This window comes from Metopolophium dirhodum, chromosome 5 (assembly GCF_019925205.1).
Source record: "Metopolophium dirhodum isolate CAU chromosome 5, ASM1992520v1, whole genome shotgun sequence".
NCBI lineage: Eukaryota > Metazoa > Arthropoda > Insecta > Hemiptera > Aphididae > Metopolophium > Metopolophium dirhodum.
This window is the reverse complement of record NC_083564.1, coordinates 18,619,665-18,639,201: the sequence shown is the minus strand read 5'-3', so window position 1 is coordinate 18,639,201 and position 19,537 is coordinate 18,619,665. Positions and strand designations below refer to the sequence as shown.

The following is a 19,537-nucleotide window of genomic DNA, read 5'->3' as shown; positions in this document are numbered from 1 at the left end:
TAAACATTTTAAAAAGTTTAAAGTTAAAAGTAAAAGAAAATTATGAACATTTTCAATTAACTTATTAACTTAAGTTAAGTATTATTATTATTTTTTTTTAAATATATTTAAAAATACCCATTCATTTGGTTTAAAATAATAAAAATCATAAATATTGTTGCATACATGAAATAACCAATATATGAGCATAACCTTAATTGATTTTAATTAAGAAATAACTTATTTATGGCGAAAATATTTAATGATTATGGGTTAGGCTTGGATAATATACTGCTGTTCGTTATTGTTCGATATTTTGACAGTTGATAATTTTTATTAGATTAGACGTATTCGATCTCTCCTCTACTTATATTATTAGTAGAACACAACAATTATATTATGTCCAGCACGCATTGATATTATCGTATTTTCGATGCGATGGCAGTAAATTTACCTGCTAATAAATTCTAACTATTAAAATTGAAAGTGTGTCGCAGATTACATATTCCATTTCGTTTTCCGTCGTACTGCAAATTACCAAAATAAATATTTAGAGGTGGCACAAATTACATACGCGCTTAAAATGTTGGTGCAAATTACATACGCGCTTCAATGTACCTATTGGTGGTGCAAATTATAAGTAATTAAATTGGCGCAAAATACCATCGCTGAAAAAATCCTCAAGTTTGGGTATACGGCGGCAGAAGGTTTTCACCGCTTTCCTCACGGCTCCCCGAGCTCCGGCCACCTCGGGAGTGCGCGGCTTCTGCACGGGGTTACTGGGGAACACCGCCGTGCCGGTCGTCATCGGCGGAGGTGGCCCGAAATATGCAGCGGTTACTGTTGGAGGAGAGGGCGGTGGCCTCGGGACCGGAAGTGCCGGTGGCGGCCCTGAAGCTGGTGTAAAGCCGGACGTCGGCGCGGTAGGTTGGTGGTATAACGCATTCGGCGTGTTTCGCTCGAAACTGTTTACCCCAGCCGACGTCACAGCAGCGGCGGCCGTCGTGCCCGAGACCAAGCTCCGTAACATCATCGTGTTGTTCATTCCAACAATTTCTGATGAGTGTTTTGTCACATCTCCTACACGGGCACACGGCATTAGTAATTTTTATTATCTATTAACCGATATTTTTCTATATTTTACTTTCGAGAATTGAGACCCGCATTTTCAGTCTGCGAAGCTTGCAGCCGTCTGTTTTTTCCTCCGAGTTTTCTGTGTTTCCTAAACGAACGGAAACGACTTATGTGTTACACTGTTATGGATATAGTCAGGTCGATATATTATATAATATTACTTTCTGCGGACGTCGTCTCTGCGTTTTTCATCTGGTCGACGCTTTCTACCAAATGGTTTAAATCTTTTTTAACGTGAGATACTTCCAATCTCAACCTGTTGAAAGATAGGCGCTGCTCGTCGACCGTTTGTTTCAAAGTGTATATGGCGTCGGCCACGTGATGTTTTAATGCCAGGCAATTCATTTCACATACTTTGAAATTATGCTGAAAATCAAATCAAAACCGTTTATCAGTACCGCGATATTAATCGATTGTTCTTAAGTCGTTATTCGTTTCATACTTGTATATCTTCGAATGCCTTTTTATCTACAGCGTTCATAGACTGCAGTTCTAGAAAGAATGGAATTATATGAAATATTTAAAAAATAATACTCAACAATATAATTTAATTATGTGCAAGACTATAACCTTCTATTGATTTCGTCTGTGTTGTTTTATTCAAGCTTTCATTCCTAGTAGAATTACTAGTTTCTGCGTAGAAAAACTCATCAGTTTCGTCCTATTAATATAAATAAGTATTTTTATAATATAATATGTACTACTTGGTTTGTATTGTAACTTACAAATTAAAAAATACGGAAATAACTATTTGAACAAAAAATAAAAAATTTTTTTATTTAATACTGAATCATAATATATTTTAATACAGATTTAAAGAAATTTAATCACCCTCGTATCCGTTATATCTACAGGTTGCCTCAAACTTGGCTACGCTAAGTAGCTAAGATACGCCGAGCTTTTTCATTATTATAATATTAATCTACATAAGAACGGAACAAGGAAGATGCAACTACCTACTTCACAAATGGGGAATGGTAGACTCTCCACTTTGCGAATGTGGAGAAACGCAGACAATCAAACATATGGTTGAGTCGTGCCCCATTACAATGTTCAAAAAAGGATTAACAAAACTACACGAGGGTGGACCAACAGCTATAAAATGGCTTGAAGAACTAAATACTCGTCTGTGATTTTTATTGCTATTAGTATTGATGTTATTATAATTTATTATAATTTACTATACCTACTATAACCTACCATACTAACATTTTATATATTTTATTACTTGTTTTTAAATAGTTGACTAGTTATCTTAAGTATCATATTTATTTATTTGTTTTAATTTTACTAACTTTATCTATAACATTTCCCACGTTATCTAAAGTCGAATATGTCATATGCAAATAATAATAATCTACATAATATGTATTATATTTTGTTTACCTCCATGACTTCTTCTATATTTCTTGGATCACGTTTATTGGTGGTTGGGTTTGTCCATCTTGATAAAAAGAATGACATTGCAGCTAAATTGATGCAAGAAAACGATATTCTGTACGAAAATTCTTTTAAGCAATATATTTTTCAGCGAAGGTTCAACAAAATGAAGGTTCAACTTTCAAAAAAATATTATGAGCACTTTGTTTATATGTAATCCGTAGCATGTATAATTTATATCATGTTATGTTTTGATGTTTAAACAATTAAGCCAGTTAATATATTATTATAACAAACGATATTATCGCTTAATTTATAAAGTCTTTGTTTTTTATAGAACTGCATTCACAAAATATTATTGTTATGAAAATCTCAATATGTATAAATTACGTCCCATGCCCTATATACATTTGGAAAAATAATTTAAATAAACTGCTTAAAACTTTCTAAACTTTCTAATCGTCGTACTTGTTGTCCACAAACAGCTACCAGATCAAGTAGGTATTTGTCGACTGAAATATTATAATTTATGCCGACTGTAAAAATGTCGACCCGTAATAAATTTCTTAAAACAAACTATGTGAAGTACCTATAAAAATACCTGGTTTTTCTATATAATAGGTTATAATATTATATCTGTATAATTTCCCTTAATAATTAAAATTTGATAAATATTATATTAAAAACATTATAAAAAAAATTTTAAAAAATTGAACTAAAACATTTTGAACAGTTCTATGCACATAGTTAGGTTAGTAAAATAAAATAGCTGATATTTTGTTTTCCATAGTCGACAGGGCTGGCGGCAATGGGGGTATGGTGGGTCGTCACTCCCCCTCACCCTTTGAATTTTTCGTAACTATCAGTCAGCATTTTCTTAATAACAGAGAGCTGTCACAAATTATACGACTTATTAAAAACTATTTTCCTAGATTTTCTTAGGTTATAATTTTGATAGTAAAAACGAGAATGGGTCGTCGGCAGTCTGCAGTATTCATTTGATTTCTTAATCAGTAATTACGGAGGATGACACTATTAATAGTTTTCTATGTTATGAAAAATTAAAAATATAAGTGGATAAGTAATAAGTAAGTAAGGAAAAGTAGAACTCCTTGTTTTCCTTATTTCCACTGACTTCGATTATATAGGTACGCACATGACAATATTTAAGAGTTTACTGATTTAGAAATCAAAATACTGCCGATTGTTATACATATTATATAATACCTATAGTAACTTTTTTAGTACCGTCGTCTATGAAAAACAAAATATCAGCTTAGCAAAACGTCTTGAACCTACAGTCTCATCGACGCAAAAGTAACGCCATATTTTAAGGCAGGGGTCGCCACATAATTTCCATTTTTTTAAATTTTTTTTTCTTTAAATATCAATAAAATTTTATCTGTTGAGTAAAAAAGCTTGAAAATTTAATAGAAGGCTCCTAGGTTATTGTTTCAAAGGCAGATGAAAAAAATTAAAAATCCTTAGTCACAGTTTTTATTTATGAGCATTTAAAGTTAACCTACTGTACAGCAAAGCGACATCCACTTACCCACCTTTTTTTTTTTATTATTATTTATATTAAGGCATTCCTAGCTAGAGTAGCTATCTAGGCCTATTTATAATATATACATACAATTTTCTTACTTACATAAGTGCGATATAAAAATACTAAGTATTAATTATTAATTAAGTTAAGAACTAGAATTTTTCTGGCTTGATGTATTCGATGTGTCAGTGATTAGTGGTTGGACATTTGATTCGGTCGTGGGGGCTTCCTCTCTTGAGACGGTGAATTTTTGGTGGGCTTTCGATTTGAAATATAAATATAACTACTAATAATATAATAATATACCGTACTAATATCAGATGAATAAAAAAAAACAAATTTAACCATTTTTAAATTAGCCTGTCTTCTTCCCAGAGGTCTAATCTACACACAAACATTCATTTTTATATATATACTAGCTGACCCTGTGCACTTCGTTGCCCTTAAAAAATGACAACCCTTTAAAAATTGTGATTGTTCAAATCCTCGCAGCAGTATGTGCAATTCAGCCACCCTGGTACCCAATCCGACCACGTCGGATCGCAGACATTGTGCGACAGCATATCAAGTAGATCTAATATAATATAAAAACTTCGTGCCACCGTGTTTGTTATTGAACTCCTTCGAAACGGTTTTACCGAAACTAAATAATTTTTCAATTATTAATAGGTGTATAAATCTCTAATGAAATGGATCAAGTATGATAGAGAAAATCTGAATAAACATTTATCAGACTTAATGGAAAACTTTCGGTTTTCCCATGAATATTTTGAGTGTACTGTTGATAAAGAACCACTTTTGAAGTTAAATAATAATTGGAACTATATAATATTTTTATATTTGATTTTCTTATTTTTTCAAAATATATTATGTTGGTATATGTAGAAAATAGTTAGATGAAGCTTATGCTGTTCATACAGTCCTCGGTAGATACTGAGTTAGAAGCACCAAATTGTACTCGTTGCATTATGTTTTGATTATGAGCAAAAGAGCCAAACACCATTAATATTAATATTAAAACGCTCCGTTAATATTAAAATTAAAAAAAAATAATAATAAATAAATATTATTCTCAACTCCTATAACCCATAGCAACCATTAATGAACAACAATTTCTATCGTAAATCTCAAAATTCCGGTTTGATCACCTACCGGGGGTGATCAATCCCCTTTTTAAATTAGCCTTTTACACTCATAAAGAATGAGGCTTTCTATTGGTGAAAGAATTTTCGAAATCGGTCCAGTAGTTCCAGAGATTACCCTCAACTACGGTAACGACTCCTCTTTATAAAATAGTATAGATATATTGACAAAAAATAATAATACAAATCAACAAACACTTTTTATTAATGCTGTGCCCGATTATTGATAAACCAATAGCAACCAATATATAATACACTGTTGCGCCACTGTTGTATTTTTTACATCCAGATTTCGTACTTTTCCGATAAATTTTCCTATAATTTTCTTTCGCAAAAACCTTATCCTAGCAATTACGAACATCTTAAAAAAAATTTGAGCCAAATCGGAACAAGCCGTTCTCGATTGATGAGGTAACGTAAATTTTTCACGCTCCATTTTTATGTATATAAAAAAATAAAAAAATATCAGTACTCGTTTTTTATTAATATACTAGTCCTTATTTAGGTAATTAGGTAGTGTCTAAATTAATAAAGATTATGTTTTTATGCATTAAATCACAAACTGCTTTTTTGCATTGTAAAAATACAATTATTGCTTGAACCTGAATCCAGTTAATTAAATAAAGACATTTCAATAACCTAATCTAGGCACCGAATGGGAGAATTGGGTACCTACGTGGTATCTGATAGTGTCGTATTTTAGCTATTCCTAGTGATGGGTTAGTACCAAGGTATTTATTTACCCGGTATTTAAAAAAAATACCCGGTATTTTGGGTATTTATTTTTAATTGCGTTTTTTTTATTTTATTTCTTCAATGTTAAATCAATTGTAAAACCTTTTACCAATATAATGTAACTAAACATTAAGATAAAATCAGGCTAAAAACTTATGTAGTGTTAGAGCTTTAATTATTTGAAATAAAATAAAAACAAATTATAATTTTTATAACATACATACATTATCATGCTATAAAAAAATAAAACATAACAAAATCAACAAAATTCTTTAAATAAAAAATAAATAATGCAATGGTTTGATTAATATTAAAATAGATAGATAAATATCTAATCTTATTTTTCTTAAGTTGTAACTTGTAACTTGTTGGTTTTTTATTTTAATGTGCCAAAACCAAGACATAAAATGTCAAAACATAATGTAAAATAAAGTCAATACAATTCTCACTCTAAAACATAAAAAAAAGTAATGCTTTGTAGTCAAATTATATTATATAATATATTATAAGTAATAAGTATACAACTATTTAATCTTTACTCTTTAATCATCTTCATCTGAGGAAGATATTAATTTATTTCTCTTTTTATTGTGTATCCAAGAAAATGTACTAAACGTTCTCTCCGTAACAGCTGAAGTGCAAGGAGCAGACAAAATTCTAACAGCAACTTTAGATAGTGGTGATATATGATTGAGAAACTGCCACCATTTTAAGGGTTTAGATAAAAGTGAAATTTCCCAAATAAATTTTTTCGCAAATTTGTCATTTTTTGATTGATAATTTGACAGGTCTTCCATAATATTTACTCCTATTGAAATTCCTAATTCATAAATGAATTCTAAAGCATCTATTCTTTCATTACTACTTAGTTTACTTAGTTTACTGAGTTTTCGGATCTAGTAATTCAGTAGCTAAATGAACTATACCTAATATAAATAGTTTTCTTTTTTTAATATCAGCTACAATTTTAATTTCTTCAGCTACAGAAAATAAAGGATTTAGCATTGATTATGAAAAAATTAAATCTATTTGATTTTCAACATAATTTATCAATGCAGTGTGACGGCCGCCGGTGCGATAAGTAAAAAAAAATAAATACCCGATTTTGGAAAGGTATTTATGTCATGGGTATTTACCCAGGTATATACCCGAAATACATTACTTACCCATCGGGTATTTACCCAGTGCCCATCACTAGGCCGCCTATTCCATAAAAATAAGAAAAACCTTGTTTTAATATTTGTCAGATTTTATCATGTGCAGTTAATTTTTACATGAAGATTGTGATTATTTGAAATTCCCTTATTTATAATAGTAATTTGCATTATTTTTTTACAATTTTTTTAATACAATTATTTGAAATAAAATACAAAATCAGAGATCGGGCTATCTTCTTTCAGATAAAAAAATAGTCATCAAAATCCGACAATTCTACAAAGCTTGAGAGTTATTCCCGAAAAGTAATTTTTTTCGATATAATACACCCTATCAACCCTCCCCCCCTAAATAGGTATCGGGATTAGTGGAAAAGTCTTATAATATTGAGGTGACGACTAAAATATAAAATTTAATTTTCAAATAATATTATAGAATTGCGGAAAATTTGAAAAACTGGCACCGGGTCACCGGAACCCTTAAGAAATTACCAAGTTTTAAGAAAGATAAACAATTGTTGACATAAATAATAATAAGCAATTCATCGTGTTGATTGTTCCTACAGTGACGTCATTTCAGTTTTCAATAGAAGGGGGCAAAGGTTTAGACCAGCCCGAATGGGTAAAAAAAAACCGCAAAAATATTAGTAGTTTATTAAGATATCTTCTTTTTTTTATTTTGGAAAATCTATTAACTGCATTATCTATAAATCAATTTTACCTGATTCATTATAAGTATATAAGTATATATATATATATATCTTATATAAGTATATGATATATTTACAAATAAATATTATCTTAAATTATAATATATTTTTTTTTTATTGCTTGCTTACCGGCTCAAGTTTTGTCTGTTTATTAACATGCTAGAAATTATTTTCGATACTTTTCGAGCAGTTTGCGATAATTTTATATTTTTAGTCGCACCACCTAACCACCCATCTATTCTTTTTAGATCATATTTTACCCAAATTAAAAGATTAATGTAAACATGCGTCACGAAAAAAATTAATTTTAATTTAGGTACTCAACTAAATTAACACAATACGCAGAATAGTTGAATCATACACGACTGTCGCAAGTTATGAAGTCCGTGATCAATGATAAGAGCGTCAATCGGTTGTTGTTTTTAGAATTTGTAATCATTTTAGATTTTAGAAATTAAACTATACGAGATTATGATACTAACTGTTCATTTTCCTTCACAAAACACACTCACACAAACAAACATACATAAATACATACCCATACATACAATGTGTACGTCCCCGCATACGTCTAAATATATTCCAACTATCAATTAGTAAAAATGTATCATTGTGACAATAATTTCTTAGTACATACTATAATATTTTCTGAAAATATCATAAAATTCCCAGACAGCAAATGTTTGACTAAAAATATTATTATAACATTAATATAGGCACGTTTTTGCACTAATAAAATATAATAATAGTAAAACGGCAACAACTGGACGCCGGCCCATAGGGCTGCTTTTAAAATCAGACAGGGGCAAATGCCCACCTTGCCACCCCCCCCCCAAATGACGCCACTGTGTTCCTAGATTGTATTATAATAGCGTGTATTATCAGTTCTTTAAGGGGCCTCACTACCACGTCTTTTTTTGTCAAAAACTACCGTTTCTAATTCCAACAATACGCATCGACAATTATCATGATTTTCATTGTGAAAAAATATTCGGATTTTCCGTAATATATACAAGGGAACGGCCGAGCCACATTTTTAATTTTTGTAATTTAAATTGTAAAAAATTCACTGATAAAGTAACACGACGACATCGTTTCCCTAATGATACACTCGGGCTTAACATTTGGGTACAGAGGTCTGGCAACAACAAATTATTGAACAAAACTGTTGATGATGTTTATAAATCATTTGTAATGTGTGACAAACATTTTGATACGCACGTGTCCCCAACCCCCCATCCAAAGAAAATCTCGAAAATGTCTATCCAAATATTTTGTACGTCATTTGTATGAATTTGTATGACCATTTTTGGAATTTGTACGACACCAGAATTCGAGCAATATTGGAAATATGGAAGGGGGGCTGGAGACACATGTCTCCAGCCTCCCCCCCCCCTAATATAAGTAATTAAGTATTCATACATTTTATACTGCAAGATTCAAGAACGCTATTTGTATGAATTTGTATGACCATTTTCGGAATTTGTATGCGACCCCCTCCCGAGTTATAATCAAAAAACCAATTTTCCCGTGTCCCCCGCCCCCCATCATCGGAATTTTCAACTTTTTCCTACGCGAAACAATTAAACGCTATTTGTATGAATTTATATGACCATTTTCGGAATTTGTATGCGACCCCCTCCCGAGTTATAATCGAAAAACCAATTTTCCCCTGTCCCCCGCCCACCATCATCGGAATTTTCTACTTTTTCCTACGCGAAACAATTAAACACTATTTGTATGAATTTGTGTGACCATTTTCGGAATTTGTATGCGACCCCCTCCCGAGTTATAATAGAAAAACCAATTTTCCCATTTCCCCTGCCCCTCCTATTTGGAATATTCTAGTTTTACCTACGCGTAACAATTAAACGCCATTTGTATGAATTTGTATGATCATTTCTGGAATTTGTACGACACCAGAATTCGAGCAATATCGGAAATATGGAAGGGGGGCTGGAGACACATGTCTGGAGTACATGTAGAAGTATAGTAGTTTTTTTATAATTTTTGAATGTTCGATTAATTTATTTTTTTCCATTATAAATGTTAAACAATACAATATAAGCATTAATCACCCTTTATACTTAAATTTAAATTTAAATGAACCCATCGCGGTGAATATTAATATAATTCTAAAATGATAGTACGGTACAACCATACAGGTTTTAAATTACATCCATAATAATATAATATGTATCCTATATATCCATAGGTATATTATTATCCAAGTGATTATCACTTATTTTAAATATTAATACCTTTTCAATGCATTTTTTTTTAAATTTAACTTAATTTATGTATTAAAGATGTGTAATAACATAACTTTTAATTTAATTGAAAAAATAATACTTTACTTAAATTATATAAGTTAAAAACTATAGTTAACTTACCCAGTTGTTTTTAACTATATACACAGTAGAACGTGCATAACTTTCTTACTTGAAGTACAACAATATCTATATTAGTAGAATACCTACGTGATGTTTGTGTTGGAAAATTAAACGTTAATAAGATTTATTATAGTATATTGATATTAGTATATTTTTGTCGTAAATATTATTTTTAGATTCTTGCTTTACAACATTGTGTCTATTTTTATATCCATTTAATTAATTTTCGTTTCGGGTTTATTTCATTTTGCTTAAACCAGTTAAATTACAGTTAACCAGTCAATCGTATAACTACTCTTTTCTGTAGTTTATACTATTTGAATATTGTGACTGTCTGAGCTATTTTTTTAACGGCTACATTAAAGTGCATTTTCAAAATGGTTGGAAGAAAACCTGCAATAGAGCCTAGTGAAATTGTTGCAGCTGTAATGCAATTTAAAGAGAGGGTAGTGATGAATGACGATGATGATAACAGAAGTAAGTATTTTTTAATACTTACCATAAATTAGTAATATTTGTAGTTTTAGTGAAAAAAATTGTCGTGCATGTACCAAATAATAATAATGAAGTTATATTGGAATCAGTGACCCAACCCCCCTCCGGAGTCCCCGACGTTTTGGATTATACCTACCTATAATGGGCTATTATATTATAAGATATTTTTTTTATTTATTTAATTTAGAATAAGTAATAAAATTTTACCCAAACTGTTATTAGAAATAAAAATAATAATTATTGTATGATAGTTTTATGATAACAAAATGTATGGTAATTGATAGTACGGGTACATTGTGTGAAAAATAAATACGTTTCGTAATTTTCGTAATCTGTTGTCCAGACAAAAGTTATGCGGAACGCATTTTGTCCCGTTTTTCCCTTTACTGATTTAAAACTTTAGAAATTTATTTATAATAAAATTGTTTTATTTTCGATATTTTTGTATAACGTTATTTAATAGAATATTAGAATCTACAGTTACTTTTCAGTGGTATTTTTGGATTCTTGTTTTGACCATTTTAGCGGGTAGAAAATATAAAATTAATAATATTTTAATGTCACAATATTATTGTCAACAACGTAAAACGTAGGTACCTACTTATACTGACTTATACCTAATAATATTATATTTATAATTATATAAAAAAAAATTGGTGAAAAACACAGGTAAATAAAACAATTAATTAAAAAAACTTATTAACATTATTAATAAAAATAGTAAATGATTAAAAGTATAATTAAAACAAATTATGTATATTAATAATTAATAAAACTATAATATTTAAAAATTAAAAATTAAATTAACCCGTTAAAACAAATTATATAATATTTAAAAATAATTAATAAAATTATGTGTTAATTAGTAGAACAAATAATTAACTAAACATTACTACATTTTTTAATCATTTTTATTTTCATTTAGATTTTTTTTATTCAATCAAGGTTTTTTTTTTATTGAGTATAGATTTTTTTTTATCATAAAAGATAAAAGTCATTATAAAGTCATTCACCACTACACTCGAAAACTAAAATGATCTCATATCAAAAAGCTTGGAAAATTAATACAAAAATCCATTTATACTTTTCTTTTAGTGTGTGTAGTGAGCCATTCATGGATTTAAATTGTAAAAATATTTTCATAAAATTAAGAAGTTAAAATTTGACAAAATTCCCGAAAATGTATAAACTATTTTAGATACACAGGTAAGTGATTATAACAACATATTAGTTCAAGTATAACAAGATTTATCTTGGAAAAGACAAATCTTATTTCCATATAGTAGAAATGCATAGGTCTTAAAATTGAGATGTATATCAATCATAATTAAATAATGACAATCCAAGATATTCGATTCATTACATATTACGCGGAATGGGTCATAAACGTCACAAACGAATTTTACTAATATAAATATTGTTGTATTTCAAGTAATTAGGTTATGCACGATATATTGTGTATGCTATTCGTGTGTATGCTTTCGATTACAACTCGGGAGGGGGTCGCATACAAATTCTAAAAATGGTCATACAAATTCATACAAATAGCGTTTAATTGTTTCGCGTAGGAAAAAGTTGAAAATTCCGATGATGGGGGGCGGGGGACACGGGAAAATTGGTTTTTCGATTATAACTCGGGAGGGGGTCGCATACAAATTCCAAAAATGGTCATACAAATTCATACAAATAGCGTTTAATTGTTTCGCGTTGGAAAAAGTAGAAAATTCCGATGATGGGGGGCGGGGGACACGGGAAAATTGGTTTTTCGATTGTAACTCGGGAGGGGGTTGCATACAAATTCTAAAAATGGTCATACAAATTCATACAAATAGCGTTTAATTGTTTCGCGTTGGAAAAAGTAGAAAATTCCGATGATGGGGGGCGGGGGACACGGGAAAATTGGTTTTTCGATTATAACTCGGGAGGGGGTCGCATACAAATTCCAAAAATGGTCATACAAATTCATACAAATAGCGTTTAATTGTTTCGCGTTGGAAAAAGTAGAAAATTCCGATGATGGGGGGCGGGGGACACGGGAAAATTGGTTTTTCGATTGTAACTCGGGAGGGGGTCGCAAACAAATTCTAAAAATGGTCATACAAATTCATACAAATAGCGTTTAATTGTTTCGCGTAGGAAAAAGTTGAAAATTCCGATGATGGTGGGCGGGGGACACGGGAAAATTGGTTTTTCGATTATAACTCGGGAGGGGGTCGCATACAAATTCCGAAAATGGTCATACAAATTCATACAAATAGCGTTCTTGAATCTTACAGTATAAAATGTATGAATACTTAATTACTTATATTAGGGGGGGGCTGGAGACATGTGTCTCCAGCCCCCCTTCCATATTTCCGATATTGCTCGAATTCTGGTGTCGTACAAATTCCAAAAATGGTCATACAAATTCATACAAATGACGTACAAAATATTTGGATAGAAATTTTCGAGATTTTCTTTGGATGGGGGGTTGGGGACACGTACATCATTTTGATCCTTGTTATAAAAGCTTTGGATTACAGAGACTGAATAACAATGCTGTGCCAACTTTAAATTTACCAGGTAAAGACACATTTTTTTATATTTATTATATTATAATAATACCTACCTATAACATAAAATATGTTCGTTTTTATCGAGGGGTAAACACCTTGAGGGTAATCAGTGAACAAGGTGATCGTAATCATGGGTATTCATGGGTAATCATAGGTAATCATAGGTAATCTTTGTAGTAAATCATGGATAATCATTGAAATCAGTAATCTGGTGTACAAAATTTCTGTCAGGTATTTACCCATTGGTTTTTATCATAGAATTATTGGTATATTATTTGTGGGTCGCACAATATTTTCTGTAAAAACATCTGTATTAACCACGAATTATGATATACCTTAATTCGTGGTATTAACTCAAAAACTTTAATCTTTTTTCTATGATTAGAGAATAGAGATATTAAAATCTTCATGATTATAACACTATGTAGAGAATAAATTATTGTGGATTACAAATACTCTATTGATAACGAAATTGTTACATTACCTAATGTGAGGTTAGAGTGGACAACACAAAATTGATAATAATGTGACTAGAAAAATTATTAAAATCATTTTACATTTAACTGATTGAAACAGACAGTATCCTAATTTTTAAAATAATTTCAAAGTTGTAACTTCAGTAAAAGAAATGGATGCCGTACAAACTTCATCGTGTGAAAATGATCCAAAGCCAGTTTTGAAAAACAATAAATGTGCACCAACACCAACACTTATCATAAATAACCTTCACTCTGTTAGAATACTAGAAGAATTACAATCTCAACGCAAGTATGTGGTCAATGAATTTAGCTTCATTCAAAAGAAATATTAGTACCTAACACATTTTTGTTTTTACTTTTTAGAAATGAAGTTCTATGTGATGTTAGATTTGAAACAGATGACGGTACTATAGTATACGGACATAAAATTGTTCTAATGGTAGCTAGTTCATATTTCCGTGCAATGTTAAGTAATTTTGATGAAAGCAATAAAGATGTTGTTAATATAAGAGAATTAGACTCCACCGTCTTACAACTATTAGTAGATTATATTTATACTGGAGAGATTATAGTGACAAAAGAAAATGTACAGGTACAATCAATAATTTGATTAGTCATAGACTAAATTTAATTATTTTAAATTTATTATTGTTGATTTTCAAGGACTTATTACCAGCTGCAAACATCTTGCAGTTAGATTTTGTAAGTGCTGCGTGTGCAAAGTTTTTACAAAAACCACTGGATGCATCGAATTGTCTTGGTGTCAGAGCGTTAGCTGACTTACATAACTGTACGAAATTGTTATCAAGTTCTTATGCATTAATAAAAAAAATTTTTTTTAAGTGTCAACTTTAAAAATATATTGAATTTAAATTACATTTGTTATAGGATTAGCTGTTTTAGATGGTTTATTGTATGTTATGGGCGGAAAATTTAATGGTACTGTAAAAATTTACAACCCAATTACCAAAACTTGGACCATGAAAATATTGTCAAAACATGAAATTTTTGGTGGAGTAGTTTTCAATAGACCATCACATCATAAATAATCAGCATAAAACAGAATGTTCTCACTGTTGTTAATAATTTGAACATATTTATAAATAATTCATGATGATACGTGTATTGTTCTATACATTTTTGTTTTTGTGAATGTTTTATAATTTAAATTTGCAAATTAATTAAATAAGCTATACAGTTAATTAGGTTGCACTGTTGCAGTATACCAGCAAAGAATTATATTATTTACATTACAATATTTTATAGATTCTGAGTGGAGTAATCAATGTATTGATTTTACAATGACCTATGTTTTTTTTTTGTGTATATCTGTAAACAAGAATTAATTAGAAAAACCATTTAGATTTTCAATTTTAGAGCTGTTTTCTGTAAGGAAATTTATTATAATCTGTACTTTTTAAATCAACTTTAAAAATTGAAAATTCCTAGAACTTTTCAAAATTTCTAGGAAAACATAACAAAAAAAGTGGGCAAGTGGATGTCGCTCTGCTGTACAGTAGGTTACAAGTGGGGCACTGTAATAGATGGTGTTAAATTTGAATTCAATGATATAATATTGTATAAGGAAAACAGTCAGTCAGCCTATGATATTACCAAGTATATTTGATGATATTATTATTGTGAATAAAGTAATTTATATATAACCTATTTACGTGGAGCCTTGTTTTAAATTTTCAATCCTTAGCTATAAAAGTTGAACATTTTATACATTTTCAACTACAAAATAATTATTAAATTATAAATTTGATAAATTTTGTCAACATTTGAACTTTAAATGCTTATAAAAAAAAATTGTGCTTATGTATTTTTAATATTTTTCAATTGCTATAAGAACGATATATCAGGAGACTTATATTAAATTGTCAAGCTTTTTTACTCAACAGATAAAATTTTATTGATAGTTATAGAAAAAAAAAACTAAAAAAATTGAAAACTGACAATGTCCGTAAACAGCTCAAAAAGAGTCAAAATATTTTCAAAATTTCATGGTGTATAGAAAATGCTAATATAAACATTCAGTGAAATTTTCAAGTAGTGTTCCTACGGTCATTTATTTTAGAGTTACACCAAAAACCAAAATCATTTTTCTCGAAAACAGATTTTGCGTAAAAATTCCCGTTTTTCCTTAATTTTTCTTTTGTTTTTCACGTCGCTTGTGAAAACTACTAGAACATTTTTACTTTTGACCCCCCAAAGTACCAACTAGATTCACTTTCCTATCAGAAAAGTTACTGTTGAAGAAAATCCAAGCACTTTTACTGTCCTAAAAGGTGATGACAGACAGAAAAATAAAATTTAAAAAAAAACACATCATTGAAAAATCAATACATTTATCGCTTCGCTCAGAATCTAAAATAATAATTTATTAGTTACAAAGGTGTCGGTGCCTGTCATTTATTGAGGAGTAAAATTTGGGCAATTAAATTCACATGTTGTATCGGCCTTGCGCGGAACGTGCATGTGTGTAAGTATGTAAATCGATATTAGTTGAGTGAGCTATAATATTACACTCTCAGACAGAGATATTTACGCACACGCATTCACATGTCAGTGGTTGACTTCGATGACTATTATCGAAGCACTATTTTGATGAACAAAAATGCTTTTACGGGAAAAACTCTCACGCCTCGTTGATATGTCGGATTTTGGTCATTTATTTTTTTTTATCTGAAAGATCAGAAGTTTTTTCAGGTCGGATTAAAACTCGAATTTTTATTTTACTTTAAATAGTAGTGGAAAAATACGTTTGTAAAAGAACATATACATATTGCGCATTTTTCAAATGCATATTCCAGCTTCTATGATTATATTTTTCAAAATCGGGCTTTAATCCGATCTACAAAATATATGTTCTCTACTTTCAAATAAAAAAAAAAATCAACGAAATCCGAATATATTCTACAGTGCATGGGAGTTTTTCCCGTAAGACGTGTTTTTGTACCAAGAAACGCACCGACTCCGACCCCCTTAACAGTATTTAGTTTAAGTAAAGAAGTTTTATGCTTAAAAGTACCTATAAGACCCGGGTATAGTTTGCGATAGACAGCCTATATAAGAATATTATATACGTATAATATATTATTATTAATATTCTTATATAGGCTCTCTAGTTTTCACCGCTAACCTTGACGGTTAGGTTAATAATTGGCTATAATAATATATTTATTGCACGCGAAACGATCCTGAGCGAAAACGGACTGTCAGCCTATAATATTACTAAGTAATTATTTTGATGATATTATTGTGATTAAAGTAATTTCATTTATTTTATTATCATAGGTAGTATAACAGTTAAGTTGGTTAAATTAATTTTTGCCAAAAAATTACATTTGGAAATTTCACTGCGTGTGTTTAAAATATATTAATAATATACTCTAGAAGTTTAATACACCCGCGAATAATATTTTTAAATCACAGCGAAATAACTACTTATTTGCTTGGTTAAGCTTGGTAATTTTGTGATTTTGTAATTTTGTCAAACTTTGAAAATGTACGTCAACGCAATAACTGTGTTTTTATATTTTTTAGATTGTTTGGTTACAGTATAGAAAATGCTAATATAAACATTCAGCGAAAATGTCATCTATATGACTATATTCAGTATTTTTTTTAGAGTTGCACAAAAAACAAAATCGATTTTTTTCGAAAACTGGTTTTGCGTAAAAATCTCAGTTTTTCTTTAATATCTATTTTGTTTGTTTAAATTTTTAATTATTGTCACGCTTGCACCGAAAGTTTGGTTTTTGATAGCCGTTGAAGAGTTGGAAAGCGTTCTTTTTCCGTCCAGCGGGCGGTAAAGTGGGAATCCCTAGAAGTGCCGGGTGGAAAAGTGGAAATCCCAAAAAGTGCCGGTCGGTAAAGTGGAAAACCCAAAAAGTGCCGTGCGGTAAAGTGGAAATCCCAAAAAGTGCTGGCCGCACGTATCAGTGCGTATCCCCTGTATAACCAGTCGCTGAAATCTATACCACGGTCCTCACAAAACGTAAACATTTGGTTACATATTTATTATTTATATTCATATTACAAGACTATAACCTCCATGCGCGACGCTTAAATAAGTAAAACCAAATCGTTTATTTCGTGAAGTATTGTTGACGTAGAATGGTAGAATTATGGACTAGTTGTTGCATAGATCCCTGCATTACCTTTGCCGTGATTGATGAATGCAGAGGCGTGACAAAAAATAGTATGTGTGGCTCGTGCGGGAAGGCAATTTCCGCTCTTGCCGCACAATATACTATTACAATAGATTTTAAAAATTTTAAAAACTTCTCATGGCTATAATAAATAGTTCAAAAAGAGTCAAAATAATTTGAAAATTTTGCAATGTATGGGAAGTTGGCATTTTAACATTAGGGGAAAAATTCAAGTGCCCAGAGTTACCCTTTCAGGCAGGGTTATTCGTTTTTTAATTACAACAAAATATCAAAAATCGATTGACAAAAACTCGTTAATTTACTAGTGAAATATTTTTGTATGTGTGTCTTACCGAGTGACCGGCATGCCAAAATCGACACAAAATAGTAATAAGTTGTCTAATAATTTTAGATTCTGGACGCCGGACGGAGAAAAGAATGTATTGATTTTACAATGATGAGTATATTTTTTTTGTCTGACGTCTATTATCGTCACTATAAGCCTATACAGGGCCCGGATTTTTATGCAAAAATTATTGTTAAATATGCACATATTTATGCACTCAAAAATTCAAAAATATTTTTAAAAATATGCAAAATCCTTTGTTGCGTAATAAAAAAAACTAAAACAATTACAAAATATATTAGGTGAAAAAAAAATTCCATTGAAATATCAGTGTATTTCTTACAATTGTTAAAATGTCAATGCAAAATTAATGAGAAATGGAAATGTAATAGTAATTTAGCGACGAGTAGGTACCAACTACCAATATGAAGTTACAAAATGTGGAAATTTCTGGGATTGTCACGTAGCATAGATTTATATTTCGGGACAGGAGTGTTGCCTCGTACTTGCTTCATCAATTATCTGAGCGGGAAATTCAATTTGAAAAAAAAAATTTGTGAATTAAAGAAAAAATAAAAATTTTATTGACTATCTATAAAAAATGAAACTTCTATTCAACTATATAGAAATATGCAATTTATAGTCATTTTTACTCAAATATGCAAAAATATGCAATAAAAAAGGTAATCATTGAAGGTACACATTAAAAATCGTCAACATTTTGAATCAAAATAATTTCTAGGTGAACTGTAGAAGAATATCCATTTGCATAAAAATCCGGTCAGATATGTCGACATGTACGAATATATATTATCAAACTTTGAGTAAAATGTAAAATATTTTATTTAGTATTTTTAATATCCATTTAATATCCATTATTAAACAAAAATATGCAAAAAAAAATTATTATCAAAATCTACGTATTACAAAACGTCAAGATATTAATCAGAATTATTTGAAGTCAAATGTAGAAGAATATGCATTTGCATAAAAATCCGGGCCTTAGTCATAATGATCAAACAAATCATTTATATAGTTATATATCATAGAAATGTCTTCTGTCCATATATTTTCATATTATTATACTATTCTATTGTCATAAACTTATACGATGTATTTATTATTTCGATTTAAATAAAATATATAAAAATTAAATTTTTTGGGCAAGTTAGTGATAAATTTTAATTGTGTAACATTTTAAAAAGTTTAAAGTTAAAAGTTATCCTATTTTTTTTTAACTGAATAAAGTTATATGGAAACTTGGTTAATTAATTATTTTTTTTAATATATAATATATATATATTAGCCAGTTATAAAAATGTTATTATA

At 29.8% G+C, this 19,537-nt stretch overlaps 1 protein-coding gene across 1 annotated transcript; it reads left to right on the top strand.

Moving 5' to 3' along the window:
• Positions 1-13,727: 13,727 nt before the first annotated feature.
• Positions 13,728-14,840, top strand: LOC132944969 (kelch-like protein 12). The gene is made up of 4 exons (XM_061014549.1): positions 13,728-13,994; positions 14,069-14,297; positions 14,369-14,495; positions 14,594-14,840. Coding segments are annotated over exons 1-4 (498 nt in total). The 5' UTR covers positions 13,728-13,854; the 3' UTR covers positions 14,596-14,840.
• Positions 14,841-19,537: the final 4,697 nt, after the last annotated feature.

Excerpts from the sequence above, each read along its gene's own strand:
- LOC132944969 (XM_061014549.1), top strand. The coding sequence starts at position 13,855 with ATGGATGCCGTACAAACTTCATCGTGTGAAAATGATCCAAAGCCAGTT. Across the intron at positions 13,995-14,068 it reads GAATTACAATCTCAACGCAA|AAATGAAGTTCTATGTGATG; the intron begins GTATGTGGTCAA and ends TTTACTTTTTAG. Across the intron at positions 14,298-14,368 it reads TGACAAAAGAAAATGTACAG|GACTTATTACCAGCTGCAAA; the intron begins GTACAATCAATA and ends TTGATTTTCAAG.